The 23,799-nt window shown below is 46.7% G+C and overlaps 1 protein-coding gene across 4 annotated transcripts in view; it reads left to right on the top strand.

Annotated features, from left to right (window-relative positions):
- Mecp2 (methyl-CpG binding protein 2) overlaps nt 1-21,375 on the top strand; it is a 67,965-nt gene extending 46,590 nt beyond the window's left edge. For 3 of the 4 annotated variants that reach the window (XM_048796738.1, XM_015506965.2, XM_048796739.1), the window contains 2 exons: nt 9,845-10,195; nt 11,324-21,375. In XM_048796738.1, coding sequence (XP_048652695.1) covers nt 9,845-10,195; nt 11,324-12,410 — 1,438 coding nt within the window. In that variant the 3' untranslated portion in view covers nt 12,411-21,375. Of the gene's footprint in view, nt 1-9,844; nt 10,196-11,323 lie in introns of those variants that run through there. The other variant, XM_048796740.1, reaches the window with a different exon arrangement.
- The last annotated feature ends 2,424 nt before the right edge of the window (nt 21,376-23,799 follow it).

Raw genomic sequence — 23,799 nt, 5'->3', positions numbered from 1 at the left:
CAGTGTTGTGTAGCCAATCACCTCTGTAATTCCAAAACATTTTCATTACCCCCCCCCAAAAAAAATTCTAGACCCATTTGCAGTCATTCCTTATTACCCAAAGCTCCTGGCAGTGACTAATCTGCTTTCTGTCTCTCTGGATTTGCCTATCCTGGACATTTCATATATATATATATATATCTCCTTCATTTTGGGGGTTGAATAGTATTCCAGTGTATTAATAAACTACATTTTGCTTATCCATTCATTCATTCATCAGTGAACACACAGATTGCTTTCACCACTTTGTTGCAGGAGACAGACTAAGCAGGACACTGGATATGAAACAGGAAGCAGGTTTATTTGGCTGTAGCCAGGATCTGAGGGCAAAGTTTTTGCTGTAATCAATCCCCCTGAACCCCTAGTTCAGGCAGTTTCAGAACTTTATACCCAGCATATAAGGAGAGGGGTCGGAAGTTTACAGTCTGCAGAAGTTCACATAAAAGCAGCTTTTTTCTTTCACGGTTCTGGGCAAGTTAACCCTTCAAGGAAACTACCGTAGAAGGGGAGAGCTTCTCTCCCTTTTCTTCCTTCCCCCTGCCAACTGTTACCTTGGAGGCCAATTATCAACATCATCTCTTTGAAATGTAAATATCTCTGTGAAACTCAGGCTCAAGGCTGGAGGCCTCATTAAAAGATCTGTCTTTTTTATCACACTTTGCATTTGCAAACACACTTCTACAAAGTAATATACTGGATAGTCCATAAATGTTTGTGAAAAACTAATAAGGGGTGTTCTGCATGTGGAGTCTGATCTCTTCCAGGTTGGTGGTCTCAGTAAGATAGAGCAATAGGAAAAAGAAGTTTAACTACATTGAACTCTTGTAGAGACTCTTTTGCTGATAGTCCTAAGGTTAATTATAGTAAATATTTCTGGAAAAGCTTAATTAAGATTTTCTGTGGAGGAAAGAATGCCACTACAACTTGACTGATGTGAGTCATGTTGGTGTACAAGTATTTGTTTGAGTGCCTGTTTGGGGTCTATACCTAGGAGTGGAATTGCTGGTTCATATGGGAACTCCATGTTTAACATTTTTCTGAAATGATAAACATTTCTGATAGACATTTCCGTATTAGGAATGAGGTTTGTGTGGTGAACTTGTGTTTAAGCTTTCATTTTATACACCTCTAAAGATGAGATTTACTATATTGTATTGGTTGCCTGTATTTGGGGAGGGATCTGTTTTTGTTTGACAGGAACTGTGTTTTTATTTAGCTTTTCAAAATATAGATGGTTTCTTGCATCTTCTCAAAGGGGGGACATTAAAAAATGTACCATGAGTTCAGAGTGGAGCAGCTGAACCTCAGGCTTTACCATTGTCACCTTCTAGCTGAATCCCATCCTCCTCTATCCCCCATACTCCCCAGAGACCATAGAGACACTCTTCTTCTTCTGGTGCTAGTTTGATTTCACAGATGTTTAAAGGGCTAAAACTGGTGTCTCAAAATGCTGCTCCCTTTATATTAATTCATAAAGAGAAGGCCTCTTTGATTCAGAGATTCTGCAGGTTTTTATGAAAGTAGAAAGCGTTTTAGGCACTGAGTGAATGACACTATAGGATGGAAGCAGCCCCAGTGCAAGGAGATAATGTCCTCTGGATCTAGACTGTTCACCTGGGGAAGTAGCTACCATCCTGCCCTAGGTTTGCAGCCTCATGTGGTACTTTGGCTCTTTCTGCTGCTCCACAGGATAACTGGAAATGAAAGCTGCTAAGAAACGCATCTCCTGAAATTGGCCTAACATACACATGAGTGAAATTAGGAAAGGTCAGAATATTGGTGGAGTTCTGGAAGTTTCCCTGGAGCTCACTCAGGAAAGGGTAGGGAGGGGGCTGGATTCCAACTCAAGTGAAAAACAATTTTCAGCAGCTGCTTTCTCATTCCTTTTTCATTTTTCTCTTTTTTTTCAGTGCTGGAATTGGAACACAAGGCCCTGCACATGCTAGACAAGTGCTTTAAGACTGAGCTACATCACCAGCCCTTTAAAAAATTTCTTATTTTTGAGACAGTGTCCTGCCAGGTTGCCAAGGTTGGCCTGGAACTTAGAATTCTCCTGCCTCAGCCTCCCAGGGATTATAGGCATGAGCCACCATGTCTCCACATATACCTTTTTTTAACCTGAAAACTGTAGGGATTGAATAGTTCTTTCTCAACTGCAATTGCCTGACTGGCTGAACCTGCCCCTGTTGCCTGTATTGTGTCAAATAGTGCACCATAGGTGGCCTGCTGGGACTACCTTCAGGGCCTCTTTTTTTTTAATATTTATTTTTTAGCTGGACACAATAGTTTTGTTTATTTTTATGTGGTGCTGAAGATCAAACCCAGGTCCTTAAATGGGCTAGGTGAGCGCTCTACCGCTGAACCATAAACCCAGCCCCGTAGGGCCTCTTGTATACATGATTACTATAAGTAATTTTCCTTATAAAAATCCAGTCAGTTCTCACCATCAGAACCCTTAGGATATGGTGATTTGGCCTGAAACCAAGATTCCTGCAACTCTTAATTTTCCTTTGCTATATCAAATGAAGGATTTGATCTAATGATGGCATTCTACTAACAGAATCTGTGAATGATGCTTTATCACACAGGAGTGTTACCTCATGATTTGTGTAGATATTTAAGATTTGTGAAGGCCTTTCTGCTCCAATATGATATATGCATTCCTGGAAAAAAGTCTGTGTTCCACAAATCATACAATAAAAATATGAATTCTAAAATAAAATAAATTGATTAACACAGCAAAAAAATACAAGTTCTCAACTGAGTGCAATGGTGCATGCCTATAATCCAGCTACTTGGGAAGGCAAGGCAGGAGAATTGCAAGTTCAAGGCTAGCTGGGCAACTTAGGGAGACTCTGTTACCAAACAAACAGAAATAAATGAAAAGAGATAGGGATGTAGCTCAATAGTAGAGCATCCCTGGGTTTAATCCCCAGTACCAAAAAAAAAATTTTTTTTTATATATTTTTAGTTGTAGATGAACACAAGACCTTTATTTTATGTATTTATTTTTATTTTTGTGTGGTACTGAAGATCTCACACATACTAGGCAAGTGCTCTACCACTGAGCCACAACCCCAGCCCTACCAAAAACTTTTAAAAATGAATTCATGTAGAGGATTGGGGTTGTAGCTCAGTGGTAGAGTGCTTGCCTAGCACTTGTGAGGCATTGGTTCAATCTTCAGCACCACATATAAATAAATAAAATAAAGGTGTCCACCTACAACTAAAAAATTTTTTTAAGTTCATATAGAAAAAAATGGGGTGGTTTGGTAGACCACTTCAAACCTGTGTGGTTTAGTAATCACAGCTTACTAATGAAACCATTAATTCTTGTTCCAAGTACACCATGCACACTGCAGTCTCCATTAGCACATACCCCCAGCATCATCATCATCCCTTTTTTTTAATATTTTTTAGTTGTAGTGGGACACAATACCTTTAGTTCACTTATTTATTTTTATGTGGTGCTGAGAATCGAACCCAGGGTCTCACATGCAAAGCGAGCGCTCTACTGCTGAACCACAACCCCAGCCCTCATCATCCCTTTTCATCATAACTACACCTTAATTGCTTCCTCATGCTGCTGCAAGGTCCTTCTTCGGTGGTACTTTTTTCTTAAACATGGGAGAAATGTTTCTACACCTTCATTCCCACTCAGAGCTTCACCATATAGCGGATAACATTGTGGAAAGCATCGTGATTCTTTCACCACTAAAAGAAGACTCTTACTTGATGTTTCCAAATGTTTGTTGTAATGTCTTTGTGTAACATGAAAGTGTTCTCTTTGTTAAGAAGCTTCTCTGTTACTGCCTCAGAATATTACTGTTAGGGCTGAAGATTTGGCTCTGTGGCAGAGCACTTGCCTAGCATGTAAGAGGCCCTGAGTTCCATCACCAGCACAGCTTCTAAACGTTGCTGTCATTTCCCCCTTTTTAAACATGTTACCATATTGGCACTGCATACATTTGAGTTAATTGTAGTCATCATGGCACTTCACTCCTCAACACTTAAGCCTGGTTTTCCTAAGAGCAGACAGTACAGTTACAACACTCAGGATGTCCATCAGTGAGCTAACTAGAACCTTATTCATGTTTCCCCAGATGCCCCATAAATGCTGTGTGTGTGTGTGTGTGCACGTGCGCACACACACACACACACAGTGGATCAAACCCAGCAGTGCTCTATTTTTTTGTGTGTGTTTTATTTTGAGACAGGGTGTTACCAGGTTATCCAGGATGGCCTTGAATTTCAGTTCTTCTGCCTCAGCCTCCCAAATCTCTGGGATTATACCACCATACCCAGCCCATTAATCCCTTGTTAGTATCTTTCAACCCCAAATCCAGTCCAGGGCCGCATGTTGCAGTCACTTGTTGCTTTGCTTCAGTCTCCTAACTCTTTACCCTGTGTATTCCTTACTTACTAGTGTGTAGGTACATTTATGTCTTCTCTAGTGTTTTTTTTTTTTTTAATATATTTTGGTCCAGCATTTTTAGTTGTTTCAGCAGAAGGACTGTGTGCTACATTGCTGGAAGCTCATCCATCTTCATGGTGTAACCATCCTTCATACCACTGTTCTTGTGATGCTGATGTCCAAGAGAGTACTGGTAGTTCCTAAACTCATAATTTTATTCACTTGTTCAGAGCCAGCCTGATTTTACTGCTAAGCTAGCCCTCGCTTACTAGAAGAGAGGAGTACAGCCATCCAAAGATGCAGATGTAAACTGGGCACATACCTGTAATCCCAGATACTCAGGAGGCTGAGGCAGAAGGATCACAAGTTGGAGGCCAGCCTGGGCAACTTAGCAAGACCCTGTCTCAAAATAAAAATTAAAAAGGCTGGGGATGTAGCTCAGTGGTAGGGCACCTCTGGGTTCAATTCTCAATACCACACACACACATTCACACACACAAAGCAGATACAAGTGTTGCTCCTGTGCCTACACTGTACATGAATAAGGAAGTGGGGGATTGGTACACTCTTGTGTATTTTTTTTAAAGAGAGAGAGAATTTTAATATTTATTTTTTAGTTTTTCGGCGGACACAACATCTTTGTTTGTATGTGGTGCTGAGGATCGAACCCGGGCCGCACACATGCCAGGCAAGCGCGCTACCGCTTGAGCCACATCCCCAGCCCCAACTCTTGTGTATTTTAAGTACAATGTGGTTTATGGGGAAGCCTGGCTTACAGAATTGGGAGAGGAGAGGCAAAAGCTGGGAGGCCTGTCCAAAGTGCTTTTTAACTGAATCTGCAAGACAAAGATTTCTAAGTGGAGACATATGTGGGAAGGAGCAGGCTGAGAGCCTCTGGTGACACAGGAAAGGCATCATTGGTCACTTTTCCTTCTAGGGAAAGGCACCACAATGGTGATAGGATAGGCACAATAACAAAGGCTATCAAAGAGCACATGTGCACATGTGTATTACAGCAAAGCCAGGCATCAGGAGGTATTTTTTCTTGGTTGTAGACTCAATAGTAACATCAGACACGTTTCTTCGTGTAGTTGAACTTCCTTTTTTTCATTCATAACACACAAGTGTTGAATAGGTAGTTTTTCTAAGGATACATCCAACTCTCAACTATATGAATGTATAAACTAGGTGCTCAGTTCTCTTCATAATTCATCGCAAGATTGTGTGTCTGTGTGTACACTTATGGTCTGATTACAGGAAGGGTGAAGACGTGTGTTTGGTATCTTCAAAAAAATATATTTTAGTAAACCCCATAAAACCCCTGGAGAGCAGCCTTAGGAAGCTGCCTAGCACCCTGGAAATGGGGATGTACAAGTGCCCCATTCACCCTAGGACTGAGCAGACCTGTGGGCCAGGGTAAACTCATTTGGAGAGCCTATTTTATATGAATTTTAACTCTATTCTATGCCAAACAGAATCCAGGTTTCTTTGTGGGATTTTGTTATTTCTTTTTAAATATGAATTAACAGTGAGAAAATACAATAACAAACACCTGTGCCTTTCAGTTCACAAAATGGAAAATCATCAGTGGTTATTATTTACTTCAAATAATTTCACCTGCAGAACTAGAATACTAGAATTAGAGGCCCTTTATTCCCCATCTTCAGTAATATTAAAAGTTCACTTATTGGACACTTAGAAAGGATTAAAAACGAGTTGTTTAGAGATTCTAGCATGGGAATGCAGCTACTTATATACCCTTGACTAAAGAACAGTCCTCCTCTATCTGGGGTGGTTGTCCTCCTCAACTGAGCACATAGCTTCATCAGTGGTGCACATGGAGCAGTAAGAGAGAAAGAGAACACTTGCCTAGCTAGCCAGATCAGCTGAATCAAAAAATCTGGGCACAGTGGCACACACCTGTAATCCTAGCAGCTTAGAAGACTGAGGCAGGAGGGTTGCAAGTTCAAAACCAGCCTCAGCAACTTGAGCCCTAAGCAACTTAGTGAGACCTTGTTTCAGTATCAAAAATGGGCTTGGGATTTGGCTCAGTGGTTAAGCACCCCTGGGCCCCATCCCTAGTATAAAAAGAGGAAAAAAATGTTTTAATATTTATTTTTTTAGTTATAGGTGGACACAATATCTCTGTTTTATTTTTATGTGATGCTGAGTATCGAACCCAGTGCTTCACGCATACTAGGTGAGTGCTCTACCTCTGAGCCACAACCTCAGCCCAAGGAAAACTTTTTATATTATGTTTTTACTATAATTTATACTAGAACCTAAAAAAAAAAGAAAGTTGACTTAGGCCCAAGTCAAAGTCCAAGCACATCTTTCCCCTTTTATATGTTGTAGCTAAAAAGCCTTTGAGGTCCTCTCCTCATCGACCTTTCCCTTCTCAATCAGTGGCACACTGTCCCCCCACACTTTAACTTGGTCCTTAATTCACCCCTGCCCCACATTAGTCCACCAGTGACTCTCTCTCTACCCTCAGGCTGGTACTATATCCTCCATTTACTCCACCCTGAGCTCCACCCAGGGCACTACTAAAGCTTTCTCACCTTGTTCCTGCTACCTGCAGGCCAACTAATGGCTTCTGTCCTTCCTCAGTTTCTCTTTCCTGCACCACAGGTAGTTTGATAAATGCTTCTGCATTTTACTTTTTCACTTAACAATGGATCCTGGAACTCACTTTGCAGCAGGTCATCCTTATGAAGCTCCAAAGTCCAGCATGTGGCTGTACCATAGTTTATTCACCAGGCCCCTGATGACAGGGATCTGAAGGGTCTACAGTGTTTGGCTAGTCAAAATAATGCTGTAGTGAATATCATCATGCTTTTCTTCTCAGAAGATTTCTGGAAGGCATTTCTTTGGTCATATAGTTGGTACTTGACCTTGTGGTAGTTAAGATATTTGAGAATACAAATGAGATTTCTGAAGAAGCCAACATTTCTCATTAGTCCAGTGTTTTTCTCAGACTCCAGCACTGTGTAGTTTCCAGGGAGCAGCCCTGGCATTAGGCAGGACCCTGGGGATTTATGTAGAATGCCTGTCTGCTGCCTTGGCCTTTCTCTTGCCTGCTCTGTTAGTGAGCTCCCCTTCTCTCCTCTCCATGGAGAGTTGCTGCCTAGTGGTCCAGCCCCAATGGCTGAATAATCAAGCCACAGGCCACACCTACATTCCCAGGGCTTTTTCTCATTTCCCATTGAGAACCCTAAGAGTGACAGAAATGAAAAATGAGGGGGGGCAGGGTTGTGGCTCGGTGGTAGAGCATTTGCCTGGCATGCATAAGGCACTGGGTTCTGATCCCCATCCCCTGCACCACATAAAATAAATAAATGTAATGTGTTCATCTACAACTAAAAACAAATTTTTTTAAAGTGAGGGCTGGGATTGTGGCTTGGTGGCAGAGTACTTGCCTTGCACTTATGAGGCAATGGGTTTAATCCTCAGCACCACATAAAACTAAATAAAATAAAGGTATTGTGTCCATCTACAACTAAAAACTTTTTTTAAAAAAGTGAGACCTGTGCTGAAACACATTAGGGACACATACGTTTCAGTGAGAAAAGGCCCCCCACATGGGCTGTTAGATGCATCTATATGTGGCATGGCTCTAGGTGAAACTAGCAGCCCCACTATGGACCCTAAACTGCTACAGGAAGATTCAGGATAAGCATAAACTCAGGAATAAGCCACAGTGGAGCTGGGGTGCTCCCTCACTAGGATCTTGTCACTCAGTGGGAGCCACTGCTGCCTCCCCACACCTGACCTGATCATTCTGGAAAGTTTTGTCCATGTAGCTTCTGAGTCCTAGAGCTAACTAACCAGCCTTTAGTGACTTACCACATTGTTTGAGATCCAGTTTCCTGATGGTGCATGTTGGTGCACACCACAGTGCCTTTATTGCAGTTTCCACAATGAGGGCAAGAGCGGAAGTTGCTTGGGGTACACCAGTCATGTGGCGGTGACCAGCACTAACATGAACCAAGTAGGACAGGGAACTCTAGAGCTGAGAACACAGAGGAATGGTCATGTTCTTTTCCAGAATAAACTGCTAACCAAGGAACTGGGGGGTAGCTGCTGTTTCTTTATAAGCTTCCCTTGACCTGGCCTGCAGCTCAGAGGTACAGGCCACAGCATTGCCAGGTTCTGAAGTCCTGGAGTCTCTTGTTTCCCTCAGATGGTCACTAGAGCATTACAGCCAAACTGATCCCTAAAATACATGAGGAAGGGACCCTACCAGGCTGAACTGAAGTATAGGGAGGGAGCTGCTTCTGTCCTCATAAAATAATGGGCAGGCATCCTGCTGAGGAATGGGGAGAGTGCTTTTGGGTGCTCATCTGTGCCAACAGGAAGGGGACACACTGAAACTAAACCTTTGTCCTTTTCCCTCCACATCTGCTGGGACCAAGGCCATTCCTTATAAGGGAGTGTCTTGCAATAAAGGCCTATGTGAGGGCTGGAAATATAGCTCAGTTGGTAGAGTGCTTGCCTTGGGTGCACAAGGCGTTGGTTCAATCCCGAGGAACACACACACACACACACACATATACACACACAAAAAAAAATGACCTAGAATCTCTTCTCACACCAGAACCCTGAGCAGCAGTTGGCAATAGCTGGCATTTATATAGTACCTTCAGGAATTTTATTCCATGATAGTCACAGTAAGGAGGCCTCATTATTGAGATGAGGAAATTAGGGCAAGAAATACTGAAGTCACTTGCCTGGTTCTGTGTTTGGAAAGTGGCAAAGCCAGAATTTGAACACAGGTTGGCTGGCTATAAACCTTGTATAAGGTGTTTTCATGACACTGCTGTATACCATCTCCCTGGGGGTTGTGCTAGGCCATGTTCCTATCATCAAGTTGTATTGTGCCTCACACGCTGATTTTTATTGAGCACAGATTTTATAGGTGTGTTAACACACTTGAGAAAACCAAAAACTCACCCAAACCTGGGCCTTCCTGGAGGAAACTCCCACCCCCATTGGGGTGAGCAACTCCTTTCCAGTGGAGGGCCTCTTATCAGTCGGCAAGCCCAGGAGCCCTCAGGTATGACTCATAAATTGGCCTCTGCCAAAGTGATTTGCTAAGAAGCTCCAAGTGCTTGTACTCAAAAGAAAGATACCCGTACAGGTTGCTCACTCCCTTGAGATGCTCTGACTGGGACTTGGGGTGGCCACATTATGGGTCAAATGCACTTGGTCAACACCACTAGCAGCCCAGAGTCCCTGCATTGGGCCCCAGGCTAGCCCAGGAATACACTGGGGAAGTCACCAGGATCTGGGTATGCAGTAGCCTCACATGTGCTCCAAATTTGCCCTTGCTTGCTTTTCTGCAGACCACTGTGTTCTCTGTGATACTTACATACTTGTTTAACACTTCAGGGAAGAAAAGTCAGAAGACCAGGATCTCCAGGGCCTCAAGGACAAACCCTTGAAGTTTAAAAAGGTGAAGAAAGATAAGAAAGAAGACAAAGAAGGCAAACATGAGCCTCTGCAGCCATCAGCCCACCATTCTGCCGAGCCAGCAGAGGCAGGCAAAGCAGAGACATCAGAAGGATCGGGCTCTGCCCCAGCTGTGCCAGAAGCTTCTGCTTCCCCCAAACAGCGCCGCTCCATCATTCGTGACCGGGGACCCATGTATGATGACCCCACCCTGCCTGAAGGTTGGACACGAAAGCTTAAACAAAGGAAGTCTGGCCGCTCCGCTGGGAAGTATGATGTCTATTTGATCAAGTAAGTAAGAGCTGGTCTTGTTTCTCCAGGGTGGGGAGGTCAGGGACAGGGATCCATTGGAATTGTAGCTCTTTGCTGCTCATTGATCAGAAAAATGTGTGTGGATAACCCCACCTGGGGGGCGAAAAAATAATGAACAAAAGGACCAGGTATGCTTAAAAATGACTTTGTACAGAGGTCTCTATCCTGCCTGGAAGTGCTAGGGGTAGCAGGCCCATTTTACCCTTGCCATACCTCAAGTCCTTGTCTGGAGATGAAATAGCAGAAGTATCTAGTCTGATTTTATTTTCCTCTGCAAATCAGTATTGGGTAAGGTGTGCTAAAAGGGCTTCTGGGAAAAGAGGCAGACAGGCTCTATGTGCATTTCCAGCTGTCTCTTTTGCATTTGTCTAGCATTAGAGTGACAGCTGGGTGTTCTTGGTTGAAGCAGAGTTAACTTCCAGGGTCAAAGGTTTAGAGGAGCAGTTAAGAAGTACATCCCAGTTCTGTACCTTAAATGATCCCAGAAAGGCTAGCAGTTTTCAAAGTATGATTGTGAACAGTCTCATTTAATTCCACAATTCTAAGAAGGATGAGCAAAGCATCCTTTGCAACTGAGATTTCCAGAGCAACTGAGCACCATGCCCAAGTTCAGACATAGGAATGTTCTGATGGTGGATCAGGCCTGGGCAACAACCAGCAGAATGAGCCCCAGCCTGATGGCCCCCACTTTTCTAAACCTGACCCCTTTGGTTGCTGGATTGTTCAGAAGGTCAGAGGAGTGGCCTGGGTTATAGTCAGGTCCACCTGGGTTATAGTTATAGCCGTGAAGGAGTCTTCCATCTGGTCCGTGCAGGAGACCGTGCTCCCCATCAGGGCTTCCAGCCAACATCTGGTGAGCAGCCAGCACTGAGTTGTTATGGCACCAGAGCAGGCCATACAGGTGCTCACCCCCTGGTGACCTGATTCCTGCCCATACATCTGACCTGGTTGTGCCCCTTTAGCTCATCGTGACTTTTTTTCAGTGTGACTCTTGATCGAGTATAACATCTATCAGAGAGCTCACCAGCACCATCTGCTCTGCCTCATCTCTGATATTGCTATGGAAAGCTTCTGATTTTTCTTTGTGTCTCTTCGTTTGTCCCACAGTCCCCAAGGAAAAGCCTTTCGCTCTAAAGTGGAGTTGATTGCATACTTCGAAAAGGTAGGCGACACCTCCCTGGACCCTAATGATTTTGACTTCACGGTAACTGGGAGAGGGAGCCCCTCCCGGCGAGAGCAGAAACCACCTAAGAAGCCCAAATCTCCCAAAGCTCCAGGAACTGGCAGAGGTCGGGGACGCCCCAAAGGGAGCGGCACCACGAGACCCAAGGCAGCAGCATCCGAAGGTGTTCAGGTGAAAAGGGTCCTGGAGAAAAGTCCTGGGAAGCTCCTGGTCAAGATGCCTTTTCAAGCATCACCTGGGGGCAAGGCCGAGGGGGGTGGGGCCACCACATCTGCCCAGGTCATGGTGATCAAACGCCCTGGCAGGAAGCGAAAAGCTGAGGTCGATCCCCAGGCTATTCCCAAGAAACGGGGCAGAAAGCCAGGGAGTGTGGTGGCAGCTGCTGCTGCTGCTGAGGCCAAGAAAAAAGCCGTGAAGGAGTCTTCCATCCGGTCCGTGCAGGAGACTGTGCTCCCCATCAAGAAGCGCAAGACCCGTGAGACAGTCAGCATTGAGGTCAAGGAAGTAGTGAAGCCCCTGTTGGTGTCCACCCTCGGTGAGAAGAGTGGGAAGGGACTGAAGACCTGCAAGAGCCCCGGGCGGAAAAGCAAGGAGAGCAGCCCCAAGGGGCGCAGCAGCAGCGCCTCTTCACCTCCCAAGAAGGAGCACCACCATCACCACCACCACTCAGAGTCCCCAAAGGCCCCTGTGCCTCTGCTCCCGCCCCCGCCCCCGCCCCCACCAGAGCCTGAGAGCTCCGAGGACCCCACCAGCCCCCCTGAGCCCCAGGACTTGAGCAGCAGTGTCTGCAAAGAGGAGAAGATGCCCCGAGGAGGCTCGCTGGAGAGTGACGGCTGTCCCAAGGAGCCAGCTAAGACTCAGCCCGCCGTCGCTACTGCCGCCACAGCCGCAGAAAAGTACAAACACCGAGGGGAGGGAGAGCGCAAAGACATTGTTTCATCCTCCATGCCAAGGCCAAACAGAGAGGAGCCTGTGGACAGCCGGACGCCCGTGACCGAGAGAGTTAGCTGACTTTACACAGAGCGGATTGCAAAGCAAACCAACAAGAATAAAGGCAGCTGTTGTCTCTTCTCCTTATGGGTAGGGCTCTGACAAAGCTTCCCGATTAACTGAAATAAAAAATATTTTTTTTTCTTTCAGTAAACTTAGAGTTTCGTGGCTTCAGGGTGGGAGTAGTTGGAGCATTGGGAATGTTTTTCTTACCGACAAGCACAGTCAGGTTGAAGACCTAACCAGGGCCAGAAGTAGCTTTGCACTTTTCTAAACTAGGCTCCTTCAACAAGGCTTGCTGCAGATACTACTGACCAGACAAGCTGTTGACCAGGCACCTCCCCTCCCACCCAAATCTTTTCCTCATGTGGTCATTAAGGACAGAGAACAGTCGAGAGGACACTCCAGTTTTTGGTGCCATTGGTACCCCACCCACAGCTACTCTGTCTCCCTCACCTCTCCCACTCCCAACCATGGTGGGACAATGAGGTATGAGGCAGGAGAGACCGTTGGATTCTTTAGAGAAGACAACGGAGATGGCCAGTGGCTATGGCCCATGTGATCCCACCCGTGGTGGCACAAGTCTAGCCCCATGTCAGCCCCAATCCAAAACTGATGACATTTCACAGGACAGGAAGGTGGCACCTGGTCTGCTCCAACTCTGGCATGGCTAAGAGGGAGTCCTGAACTGCTGAGTGTAGACTGGCCTGAGCCACAGGAGAGGGTGGCCCAGGGTGAGGTGGCATCAACCATTCTTGAGGCACTTCATCCAGTGGGTGGCGCTAAAGAGAGAAGCTATGGAAGCAGCAGGAGGAGGCACAGGCAGGCTGGCCCAGGATCAGGCCAGGCCTAGTGCAGCAGGGCAAGAGAGATTCCTAGTCGCTCAGAGCAGTCTGTGACTGGTAGTTAAGGACTTATTGATGGGACAAAGGGCAAGGAGGGAAGAGAGGGAAAATGTTCTTCCAATTACTTTCCAGTTCTCCTTTAGGGACAGTTTAGATTATTTGCACTATTGAGTCTTCATGTTCCCACTTCAAAACAAACAGATGCTCTGAGAGCAAGCTGGCTTGAATTGGTGACACTTTGTCCCTCAAGCCACCAGACATGATGGTGTTCAGAACTACCTGGATCTGTATATACCTGCGCTTGTTTTAAAGTGGTCTCAGCACATAGGGTTCCCACGAAGCTCCGAAACTCTAAGTGTTTGCTGCAATTTTATAAGGACTTCCTGATTGGTTTCTCTTCTGTCCTTCCATTTCTGCCTGCCTTTCATTTCATCCTTTCATTTCTTCCCCTTCCTCCTACCTCCCAGTTCATCCCCTCTGTTCCAGGCAGCTGCAATGCCCAACCATACACTGAGCTGACACAGTTGGCTCCACCCCCTAGAACTCTCCTTCCCCTTTGCCTCCCTGTTACCAGCCCCAGCCCCATCATTACTGATCCCTGAGGAAGTCCTGGGCTCTGCTGAATCTGCCCTGGCATCTGTGAAGACCAGTGAGTTTTTGCTCTCCTAGGTAGGCCCTCTTCCCTGGTAAAAAAAAAAAAAAAAAGGGCAAAAGACTTCAGACCCTAAACAACATGCCTTTTCACCCTTCTGCTTTAAAGAAGTGGGCCAGAGAAGCTAGGCCACATGTGGTATCTGAGGAAGGCACAGAGGTCCCCTGTGGCCTGCCAGTCATTGAGTGGCCCAGCAGGGGTTCCATGCCCATCGCCCTCGGCCCCCCTCAGAAGTCTGATGTCTAGCAGAGTGTGGCAGGGCAGATGGCAGGACAAGTGCAAATCCTCCCAAGACCTGAGCTGGCACCCGCACCTAAGTCCCCAGTCCTTCCTCTGCCCTCCCTTTCCCTACCCAGTCCTCCTCCAGTGGAACTGTTTTACTTTTGCTTGCTAGAGACTGGGTGGGGCCGACATACCACACATTTCAATCTCTGGTCTGTGAGTGTGGTTTTGGGGTTTAGAAGCTTGGGCTTGCTGTGGGTTTTTAATTGATCACTCTTCATTCGGGATCCCAAAGTTTTCACCTCTGTTCAGGAAGTCCTTATCTAGCTGCATATCTTCATCATATTGGTATATCCTTTTCTGTGTTTACAGAGATGTCTCTTATATCTAAATCTGTCCAACTGAGAAGTACTTTATCAAAGTAGCAAATGAGACAGCAGTCTTATGCTTCCAGAAACACCCACAGGCACGTCCCATGTGAGCTGCTGCCATGAACTGTCAAGTGCGTGTTGTCTTGTGTATTTCAGTTATTGTCCCCTGGCTTCTTTCTTAATACGGTGTAATTATGAAGGAGTGAAACATCATAGAAACTGTCTAGCACTTCCTTGCCAGTCTTTAGTGATCAGGAACCATAGTTGACAGTTCCTATCAATAGTTTAAGATAAAACCGTGTTTGTCTCTTCTGGAATGGTTAGAAGCGAGGGAATTTGCCCCGTTCTGTTTGTAGAGTCATAGTTGGACTTTCTAGCATATTTGTATCCATTTCCTTATGCTGTAAAAGTCCTGCAACCAGACTCCCATCAGCCGATCCAATCCCTTCTGCCCGCTCTGCTGTTGATCCTCCCAGCCTCACTTCTGACTCCTCCCCAGGAAGGGAAGGGGGGTCAGAGGAGGGGACGAGTACTTTGGAACTCCTCTTCCTCCAAGGACAAAAGGCCCCTGACCCTGCAGTGGCCTCGCACTCCTCGCACCCCCAAAGGACACCTACCTATCCACACAAGCACGACACCCAGCCAGGTTGTCACCAAGAAGAATGTTGTGGTTTTTGCACATTATACTTAGTCCAGCTAAATGTGGCTCCTGGGCTGGGTGCCACCTGGTCTTGGGAAGAGGAGTGTAGGGGCCACCAGGCCCCCCTGTCACCTGGGTTGATTGGGCATTCATGGTTGGGAACACAGCATTTCAAGTGTTGTTTTCTTTCAGTTGGGCCCCACCTGCAGTTTCCTCACTCCCCAGATGATTTCCCTTAGAGTTGGTTCCCAAACTGCAGGTGGTGTCTGCAGCTCCTTAGGGTTTAATCCATTTCTCCCTTTTTTCCCCATTCCTTGTTCCCCAAATAAGGGCATCATGAGTCAGTTGTGTCTAAATAGGCAGCTTTGGCAGTTTATCACCCTGGCAGGCATGGGCCCTGCAGCTCCCAGGCCACCCCTGCCTTGGGGGTCAAGTTGTAGGAGGTTGGAGGGAAAGCCTTAAGCCATGGGATTCTCACCAGCTGTGTCCGGCCCAGTTTTGGGGTGTGACCTCAATTTTGTCTGTACTTGAACACTATGAAGATTGGGGGGGCATCTTTCAGTGAATATGTGAATATAGGAATTGACCGACAGCTTTCAGATACCATTGGGCTAAGTCACTAAGGTCACATCCACAGTCTCCCCTACCCTGTCCTAGTTGTTAGTTACTACCTCCTCTCCTGACAGAATGCTGTATATCCTTCAGCTTCTCGCAGGTATACCCAGCCTGGCCCTGCCCTACCCATTGGTGGGTCTATCGTAACCAGTGGAATTGCTGGCCTTGACAGTGCAGTGAGCTGAGGATGCTCAGCACAGCCAGGCTGTAGTACAGCTCCCTTCTGCTGGCACTGCATGCCCATATCAAAAGGCAGAAGGGACATCTAGAAAAACCACATCCCCCATTCTATCAATGCCAGACTAGCCAAGAGCCCCAGCTTCTCAGCTCACCGGATGGTGAAAGCTGCCACCCTAGTGTGGGTGCAGAGAACAGTATATTCATCAGTAGCATCATACCAGACTAGCAACCACACACATTGGAAATGGGAACCAGAGCAGCCCTAAGATGTCACCTGCTTCTCTGCGGAGCATGTTACTGCTGTGACAGTGATCATGAAGGACAGTAATAACCAGAAACAAACTGCCAAGTTAGGTGGGGAAAGGAGTTTCCTTAGCCAACAGGATCTCTGATAAGTGGTTCAAGCCCAGGAGAGAGCAAAAGGGTATGTACTGAATCCACCAGGTGGGACCAATCAGATTTCGTTTAGCACAAGTGGAGCCTAGCAGCCAGAGCCCTGTGTGCCCATCCAGCCACAGCCCCTTTCACAGAGCATGCCAGCCAGGGTCTGGGCTGACGACGGTGGGGAGATCACTGGTGCCGGTTCTTTGAGAAGACCTTTGCGCATCAGTTCATAGCCCGTGTCCTTGCCCATTATTGTCTCCAGATTCAGGTTCACACCTGCAAACTCTAGGACCAATGGCCTAGACTTCGGGAAGTATGCAGTTTCTAGAGCCCCTTGTGGACAATGGCATAGCAAAGCCCCAAGTTGCTGCCGAAGGGGACCTGAGAAACCTGCCACAGGAGTGGGGCAGGGGCAAATGCAGTAGTGCCCCATGCCTGGGCCAAACCCTCTGCTCCCTCCACATCCTCTTCCCACTCTTCATCCCTGCTCTCTGCATCAGTGAACCAGCTCCACTCTGAAGGGATTTGTTGATTCTCTCCATTTTGATGTCTTTCTCTTTTAGATACTATATCAATCTTTAGAAAAAGGCTTAGTCTAATTGTTATAAATCGCTAGGATACTGCCTCCTCCAGGGCCTAAAATTACATATTAAAGGGGAAAATTTGAACACTGAAACCAGTTCTCAACAATTTAGAAGGAAAACCTAGAAAACATTTGGCAGAAAATTACATTTTGATGTTTCTGATGAATAAGAGCAAGCTTTTGCAAAAATGCTGATCTAAAAATACTTACTGCTTGGCCTAAGATGTCTGTTGAACATTATGAGCAAAGGAAACGCCAATCTGAAGCCTCCTGCGACAGGAGATAGAACCAGGGGCCTCTTGAGATTCTGGGCCTTTTGTCAGTGGAGAAACATGTTAGGTTGTTGTCCCTGAGGACATGGCTTCTGACTCTATCTTTTGTGGGTGGTGTGAAGGTTAACAGCCTGGTAGGTCCCAAAGCTGCAAGAGGCAAGCTCTTGGTGTGGAAGCAGAACATTTACCAGTGGCCCGGAAGTCCCAGCACCACCCAATTTTCCACTCTTATCTTGACAGCCTGTCCGAGCACTGTTTTGTCAGGAAAACAGTTCTATGGAGGGAACTGGGAAGGTCCTCTGCCGGGGTGGGGGGCCTTCCCTCTGCATTTCTGCTCTGCTCCCTTCTGGGTGGGGGAGAGGTTGAGTGCAAATGAAGTGGCTGAGTGGCAAGCACCCTAGCACTCCCTGTTGAACTCACCCCAGAGCCTCTCTGCCTCCCCAGATCACCCTTCCTGTCCTTTGAAGAGGCACGAGAGCCCCTGGGGCAGAGGGAGAGAGGGCAGTGAAGGAGGAGGACAGGGCCCCTGTCTGCAGAGAGAGGGACCAGACCTTTATGGAACAAAGTCTGGCCTTTGAATTCAAGAACTTTTGGGCATTTGGCAAATGGCCTTTGCTCCCTAGTTCCCCCCTGTTTACCTTACCTTTTATCAGGTCCTGCTCAGCAGTGAGAGCAGATGCAGTGAAAAGGCCAAGAGGTTTGGCTCCTGCCCACTGGCGGCCCCTCTGCTCGCAGTGTCTGTGTGTCAAGTGGTAAAGCTGTTCTTCCTGGTGACCCTGATTATATCCAGTAACTTATAGACTATACACATAGGCCTGCTTTATTTCCTCTGTCCTGGGCTTTTGTTTTGCTTTTTAGTTTCGCTTTTAGTTTTCCTGTCCCTTTTATTTTATGCACCAACTAGACACACAAAGCAGTTGGATTTTTATATATATATATATATATATATCTGTATATTGCACAATTATAAACTCATTTTGCTTGTGGCTCTACACACACACACACACAAAGACCTGTTAAAATTATACCTGTTGCTTAATTACAATATTTCTGATTACCATAGCATAGGACAAGGGAAAATAAAAAAAAAGAAAAAAAATGACAAATCTGTCTGCTGGTCACTTCTTTGGTCCAAGCAGATCTGTGGTCTCTCCTCACTTCTTCCAAGGGCTTCCCTATGCCAAGCAAAGGAAGCTCTAGGCAGCACCCACGTTTTGCACTGTTTCTCTTGTGCTTATGAAAGGGATCCTAAGATTCTGGGTGCAGGAGTATTCCCTCAACCTGCCGAAGTCCAGAATGTAGTCATTGGCACAGCCTGGTCTTTTCCACCTCAAGGGGTGGTGGAGAACTGGATGCACAGGGGTGGCCCAGCTTCCCCATCCTAGTGACCTGGCTGGGGGAGCCCATGGTAGGCCTCCCCACCAGCAAGGCTCGAAGCATTTCACTCTCCCTACTTTACTGGGTCTGATGGCTGGAGGGGAGATGAGACCTATCTTGTCTCTGAACCCATGAGCTGCACCAGGTAGAATGCCAGGGACCCCAGAACCACATGGGGCAGTCCACTGGGTCCACTCCAGGAAGTAGTGGAGATGCCAGAAGTGTCCCTTTCTCTTCTCTCCCACGAGTAATTGCATTTGCTTTTGTAATTCTTAATGAGCAATACTGCTAGAGAGTTTAGCTGTAACAGTTCTCTTTGATCATTTTTTAAGTAATTAAAAACCAAAAAACAAAATCCAGAAACTTGTTCTTCCAAAGCAGAGAGCATTATAATCACTAGGGCCAAAATCTACCCCTCCCCATATCATTGCTTCTCTGAGGCCAGAATCCAACAGAGAGACGGTCGTAGGCCCTTTGAGTGGCCGGTCTACCTTCAGGCCCCTTGGAGGACTGGAGCTGGGCAGCCTCTGGGCCCATGTCCCAGGGCCTGTTTCAGTATGCATTCAGTATTAGCAGTGGGTCGCGACGTTCTTTCCTAGCCAGCCTGGGATGGGGGCAGAGGAGATGAGACGCCATTGCCGCTGATTGGCCACTGACAGGTGGGTGTCCACGTGTGTGCTTTGTGACTGATGTGAAATCAGCGCCTGAGTTAGCCTCACCCGGTGACCTCTAGCCCTGCCCGGATGGAGCAGGGCCCACCCGGTTCAGTGTTTCTGGGGAGCTGGACAGTGGAGTGCAAAAGGCTTACAGAACTTGAAGCCTGCTCCTTCCCTTGCTACCACGGCCTCCTTTTCCATTTGATTTGTCACTGCTTCAATCAATAACAGCCGCTCCAGAGTCAGTAGTTGATGAATATATGACCAAATATCACCAGGACTGTTACTCAATGTGTGCCGAGCCCTTTCCTCGTGCTGGGCTCCCCGTGTACCTGGACACTGTAATGTGTGCTGTGTTTGCTCTCCTTCCCTTTCCTTCTTCGCCCTTTCCTTGTCTTTCTGGGGTTTTTCTGTTTGGGTTTGGTTTGTTTTTCTTTTCCCTCCTTTTGTGTTCCAAACATGAGGTTCTTTCTACTGGTCCTCTTAACTGTGGTGTTGAGGCTTATATTTGTGTAATTTTTGGTGGGTGAAAGGAACTTTGCTAAGTAAATCTCTTCTGTGTTTGAACTGAAGTCTGTATTGTAACCATGTTTAAAGTAATTGTTCCAGAGACAAATGCTTCTAGACACCTTTTTTTTTTAAAAGCATTCGGAAGGAGGGGAATGGTGACTGAGACAAGAGGGGCAATCTGAAGAGATGACCCCTGCCCAGATCATCCAGAAACCACTCAAAGAGGTTGAGCCCTGGAGTCCCATTCCAAGCCAACAGACCGAATAAGCTGATGTGTTGCCATTTTCAAAGTCAGAGCAAAATCAGTTTTTATTCCATCCAGCGAATTCTTTTGGCTCCCCATCCCCCAGATTATTACCATCATTGTTATTTTTAGGAAAGACAAGATTGTTGTTCCTTCAAGGAGAGCCAGGAGGGGATATGAGAGCAGAGCTGACCCTGCTAAAGAGGGAGGAGGGAGGGTCTTGTGCCTGAGTATGCAGCTGGTTCCCCATGCCCCTATGTCCCACTGTGGACACAGGTTAGGGGTGGGTTGGCAGATGGATTGGCCACTCCCCACCTGACTGCTGCTGTTTCTGGATAAGGCCAGGTTGACAAGCAAGGGGCATTCTTGTCTCCAAGATATGCCCTGGGGAAATTACCAGTCAGAACACTTCTTTCCTGCCCTATCCTGCCTCCAAGGGATAACAGCACTAATGTGATATCTCTGTTCCCTACCATCCTGGGGGTTATGACAGTGGAGGGTACTGGCTGTCTCTATCTGCTTTCATCTGGTCCCCAGCAAAATTTGGATGTGACACACCCCCTTCCCTTTCCATAGCAAACAGATCCTTCTCAGAAGCCATTACCCTTGGTTGAGATTGTTCTGGGCTCTCAGAACAGGGACAGACTGGTGCTCCCTTAATGCCTTCAGGCAAGGACAGTGATGCCTTGAGTGACCATTTGCACATGGAGTTTAGTAGCTGGAAAAACAAGGCAGGATGTTGGCCCCCTCCCAAATGGATCTGTGAGACAGTGCTGCTAGTGACAGGCCACCCTGTACTAAAGGGAGCTGGCTCCAGCTGGAAAGCCTGCCTGAAGTTGGGGGATGCATGGGGTACTGGGAGAAGCCCAGGACAGACTTAGCTGGAGGGGATCTCTAAAAGCCCTCTGTCGCATTCACCTTCAGTTTTTGTGTTTTGGGACAATTACTTTAGAAAATAAGTAGGTCGTTTTAAAAACAAAAATATTGATTGCTTTTTTGTAGTGTTCAAAAAAGGTTCTTTGTGTATAGCCAAATGACTGAAAGCACTGATATATTTAAAAACAAAAGGCAATTTATTAAGGAAATTTGTACCATTTCAGTAAACCTGTCTGAATGTACCTGTATACGTTTCAAAAACACCCCCCACTGAATCCCTGTAACCTATTTATTATATAAAGAGTTTGCCTTATAAATTTACATAAAAATGTCCGTTTGTGTCTTTTGTTGTAAAATCAAGTGGTTTTTTCATAAGGTTCTTTTACTATTTGAAAAGATGGGCAGCACGCAGTTTTATTTTATTTTTGTAAGTTTTTTAATACATGTGAAAGCAAAGAATACTCAGCATGCCTTTCTAAGTGACGCGTTTGCACCTTTTGTTGGGAAGTACTGTATCCTGTGCTGTTAGCATTCTTGATAAATCTCTCTGTGAAAGTGACTCAAGGTCTGGGCTTTCATTGTAAGTCAGCAGTCCCCTCCAGCTCACCTGACAGCATGGTGGTATGTTGCACATTTGATCCAGCTGTCCCTGAACACCAATAGCCACTCTCAGGACTGCTCTGTCATGGGAGGGAAAGGAAGCCTGCTTCATATGCTGGCCTTCCTGGCATCCTCCTTATCCTGCTCCAAGTCAGTACTTTCCAGGCCTACTGCTCCACTGTATGATAGGAAGGGTGTGGCCTAAGTCTGCCTGCTGCACAACTTAGTGTTCCTTACCAATATGGCAGGGCACCTCCTAAGTTCCAATGTGCTGTGATGCTATCAGATACCCTCCGCCCAACTCTGACTCCTGTGGTCCATTGTAGCTGAGACCCTTGCATGGCCTCTGCTGACAGCTAATGTGGCTCCCTGACCTGGAAAGGGCATGTGCAAAGGAGGCCCTGTTGTCACTGGCTTCCTATAAGGGTACCCACTCAGGCCACAGCTGTCCTCATGCTGGTGCTAGGCTGAAGGAGAGGACAATGGCATGGAGCAGTGGGACTGTGGAGTCACCCAGAGTCCAGATTCACCTGCATATGTGGGCACAGCTACTAAAAAGTCCCCTCTAAGTCCTGGCCTTGAATGTTAAATGAGAGAATTGAAAATGAAACCTGTATACATTGAACATCTCTTGTGTGCTAGACCTGTTCCTGGAGCTCATTTCCCTCAGTGCCCAAGGAGGACCAAGTCTTTGCACCATAGAGCTCAGCACATATATGCATAATAATTTGGGATACTGGAGTTGGTATATATCACAGTGAAGATTGTTCCATGAGAAGCCACTAGGGCCCAGGGCCCGGTTGCCCTCATCTTCAAGACTGGCTACAGTGGCTGTAGCTTCAGGGAAGAGGCTCTAGTGGGGACCATTCATGGGTTTTGGCAAGACCTTGTTTCTGGAAACAGTTCTAAATTCCTGAGAGGATAAGCTAGTGGATAGGGGAACCTCCTTGCAGTTGGGATTAAGGCAAGAGGGACTGTCGGAATATTGCCTTACAAGGATGCATCCAGCTGGAGAAAAGAGGCCCCATTGCTACCTTTGGGTCTCCTGAGCAGTGGGAAGGTCAGATAAGCACAGAGGTGTGGAGCTTCAGGGAGTTTAGGAAGATGTGCATAAGACGACAGGTATAGTGGGGAGGCTTGATGTGTGCAGAGGTCTATACTCTTCTTGGGTGGGCAGGGGATACACCGACCAGCCCTGTAGGCCACTATAAAAAGGTGGGACTCCATGGGCTTTGGGAATCTTGGGAAAGTCTTATGCAATAAAATGCTGTGGTGTGATTGTACCCAAGGAAGATCAACAGAGCAGTGAGCCCCTTCAGAAAGGTAGCACATTCATGCAGGTAAGAGGTAATAATTAATGGCAAGGGCAGTGGGCCTCTAGGGAAGGGGTGGGGCTCAGAATTCAGTGAGACCTTAGGAAAGTAGTGGCTGCTGAGATGTGGCCAGAGAAATCCATGGGTGAAGAACACAAGGGGTGGGGGTGCTGGTGTTAGAAATCTGAGGCAGGAGGATGGCAAGTTTGAGGTCAGCTTCAGCAAATTACCAAGACCTTATCTCAAAAATGAAAAGGGCTGGGGATGTAGCTCTGTGGTAGAGTGCCCCTGGGTTCAATATCCAATATTTTTTAAAAAATGAGGAAATAAGCAAAAGAAGACTTATGTGGCTGAGGTCATAGGTTGTGACATCAGCCACATAGGTTTTGGTGACTGACTGATGTAAGCTTTAGAAAAGAGGGTAGGAGAAGTTTCTGGACTCTGCCTTCCCCACAGGGAGAGGTACAAACTGACCAAAAGTGTAACAGAAAAGAGGAGGGACAGCAGAAGCTGGGAGTGGAGCAAAAGCCTGTTGTGAAGAAACATTAAATGTGTTCATGTGCTAGTGAGGAGCCAGCAAAGAAGGAAATGTGGCAGATATTTCCAAGACCTAACAATTGCTGGTGCAGGTTCGTGAAGGAGTGGGAAAGATGAGATCCAGGGCACAGGAGGTAGCCTGGTGTACAGTTCTCTCTGCATCCAGCCTGTCACCAGCTGAGCAGTCAACCTGGGGGCCTTTGTGTGGCGCACATCTGACCCCTTCCTGCCTAGAATTCTACTGATGTCCTCTGCCTCCTAAGATAAAGCCAAAACTTCTTAATTGGGCCTACCAGTGACGTTCACCAGGCTTGGCAGAAGCCGCCTTTCTGGAACATCCTGTAGCTCTGCTATAACCTTCGTCCCCAGAAATGGGAGTCGTTCATCCTTCAGAGCCCCATTCAGAGGGCCTCTACTCCTGAAAGTCCACCCTGCCCACCACACCGTGGTGAAGGTCTGTGGTCGTGGGCCTCCAATTCACTTGCCACCCCGGGGTGAAGAGGGACCGCTTCCTACCAGGGCCCCTTCCCTCT

The sequence above is a fragment of the Marmota marmota genome, unplaced genomic scaffold (genome assembly GCF_001458135.2).
Source record: "Marmota marmota marmota unplaced genomic scaffold, marMar, whole genome shotgun sequence".
In the NCBI taxonomy this organism is placed as follows: domain Eukaryota; kingdom Metazoa; phylum Chordata; class Mammalia; order Rodentia; family Sciuridae; genus Marmota; species Marmota marmota.
The sequence above is the reverse complement of the archived record's forward strand: the minus strand, read 5'-3'. Positions and strand labels throughout refer to the sequence as shown.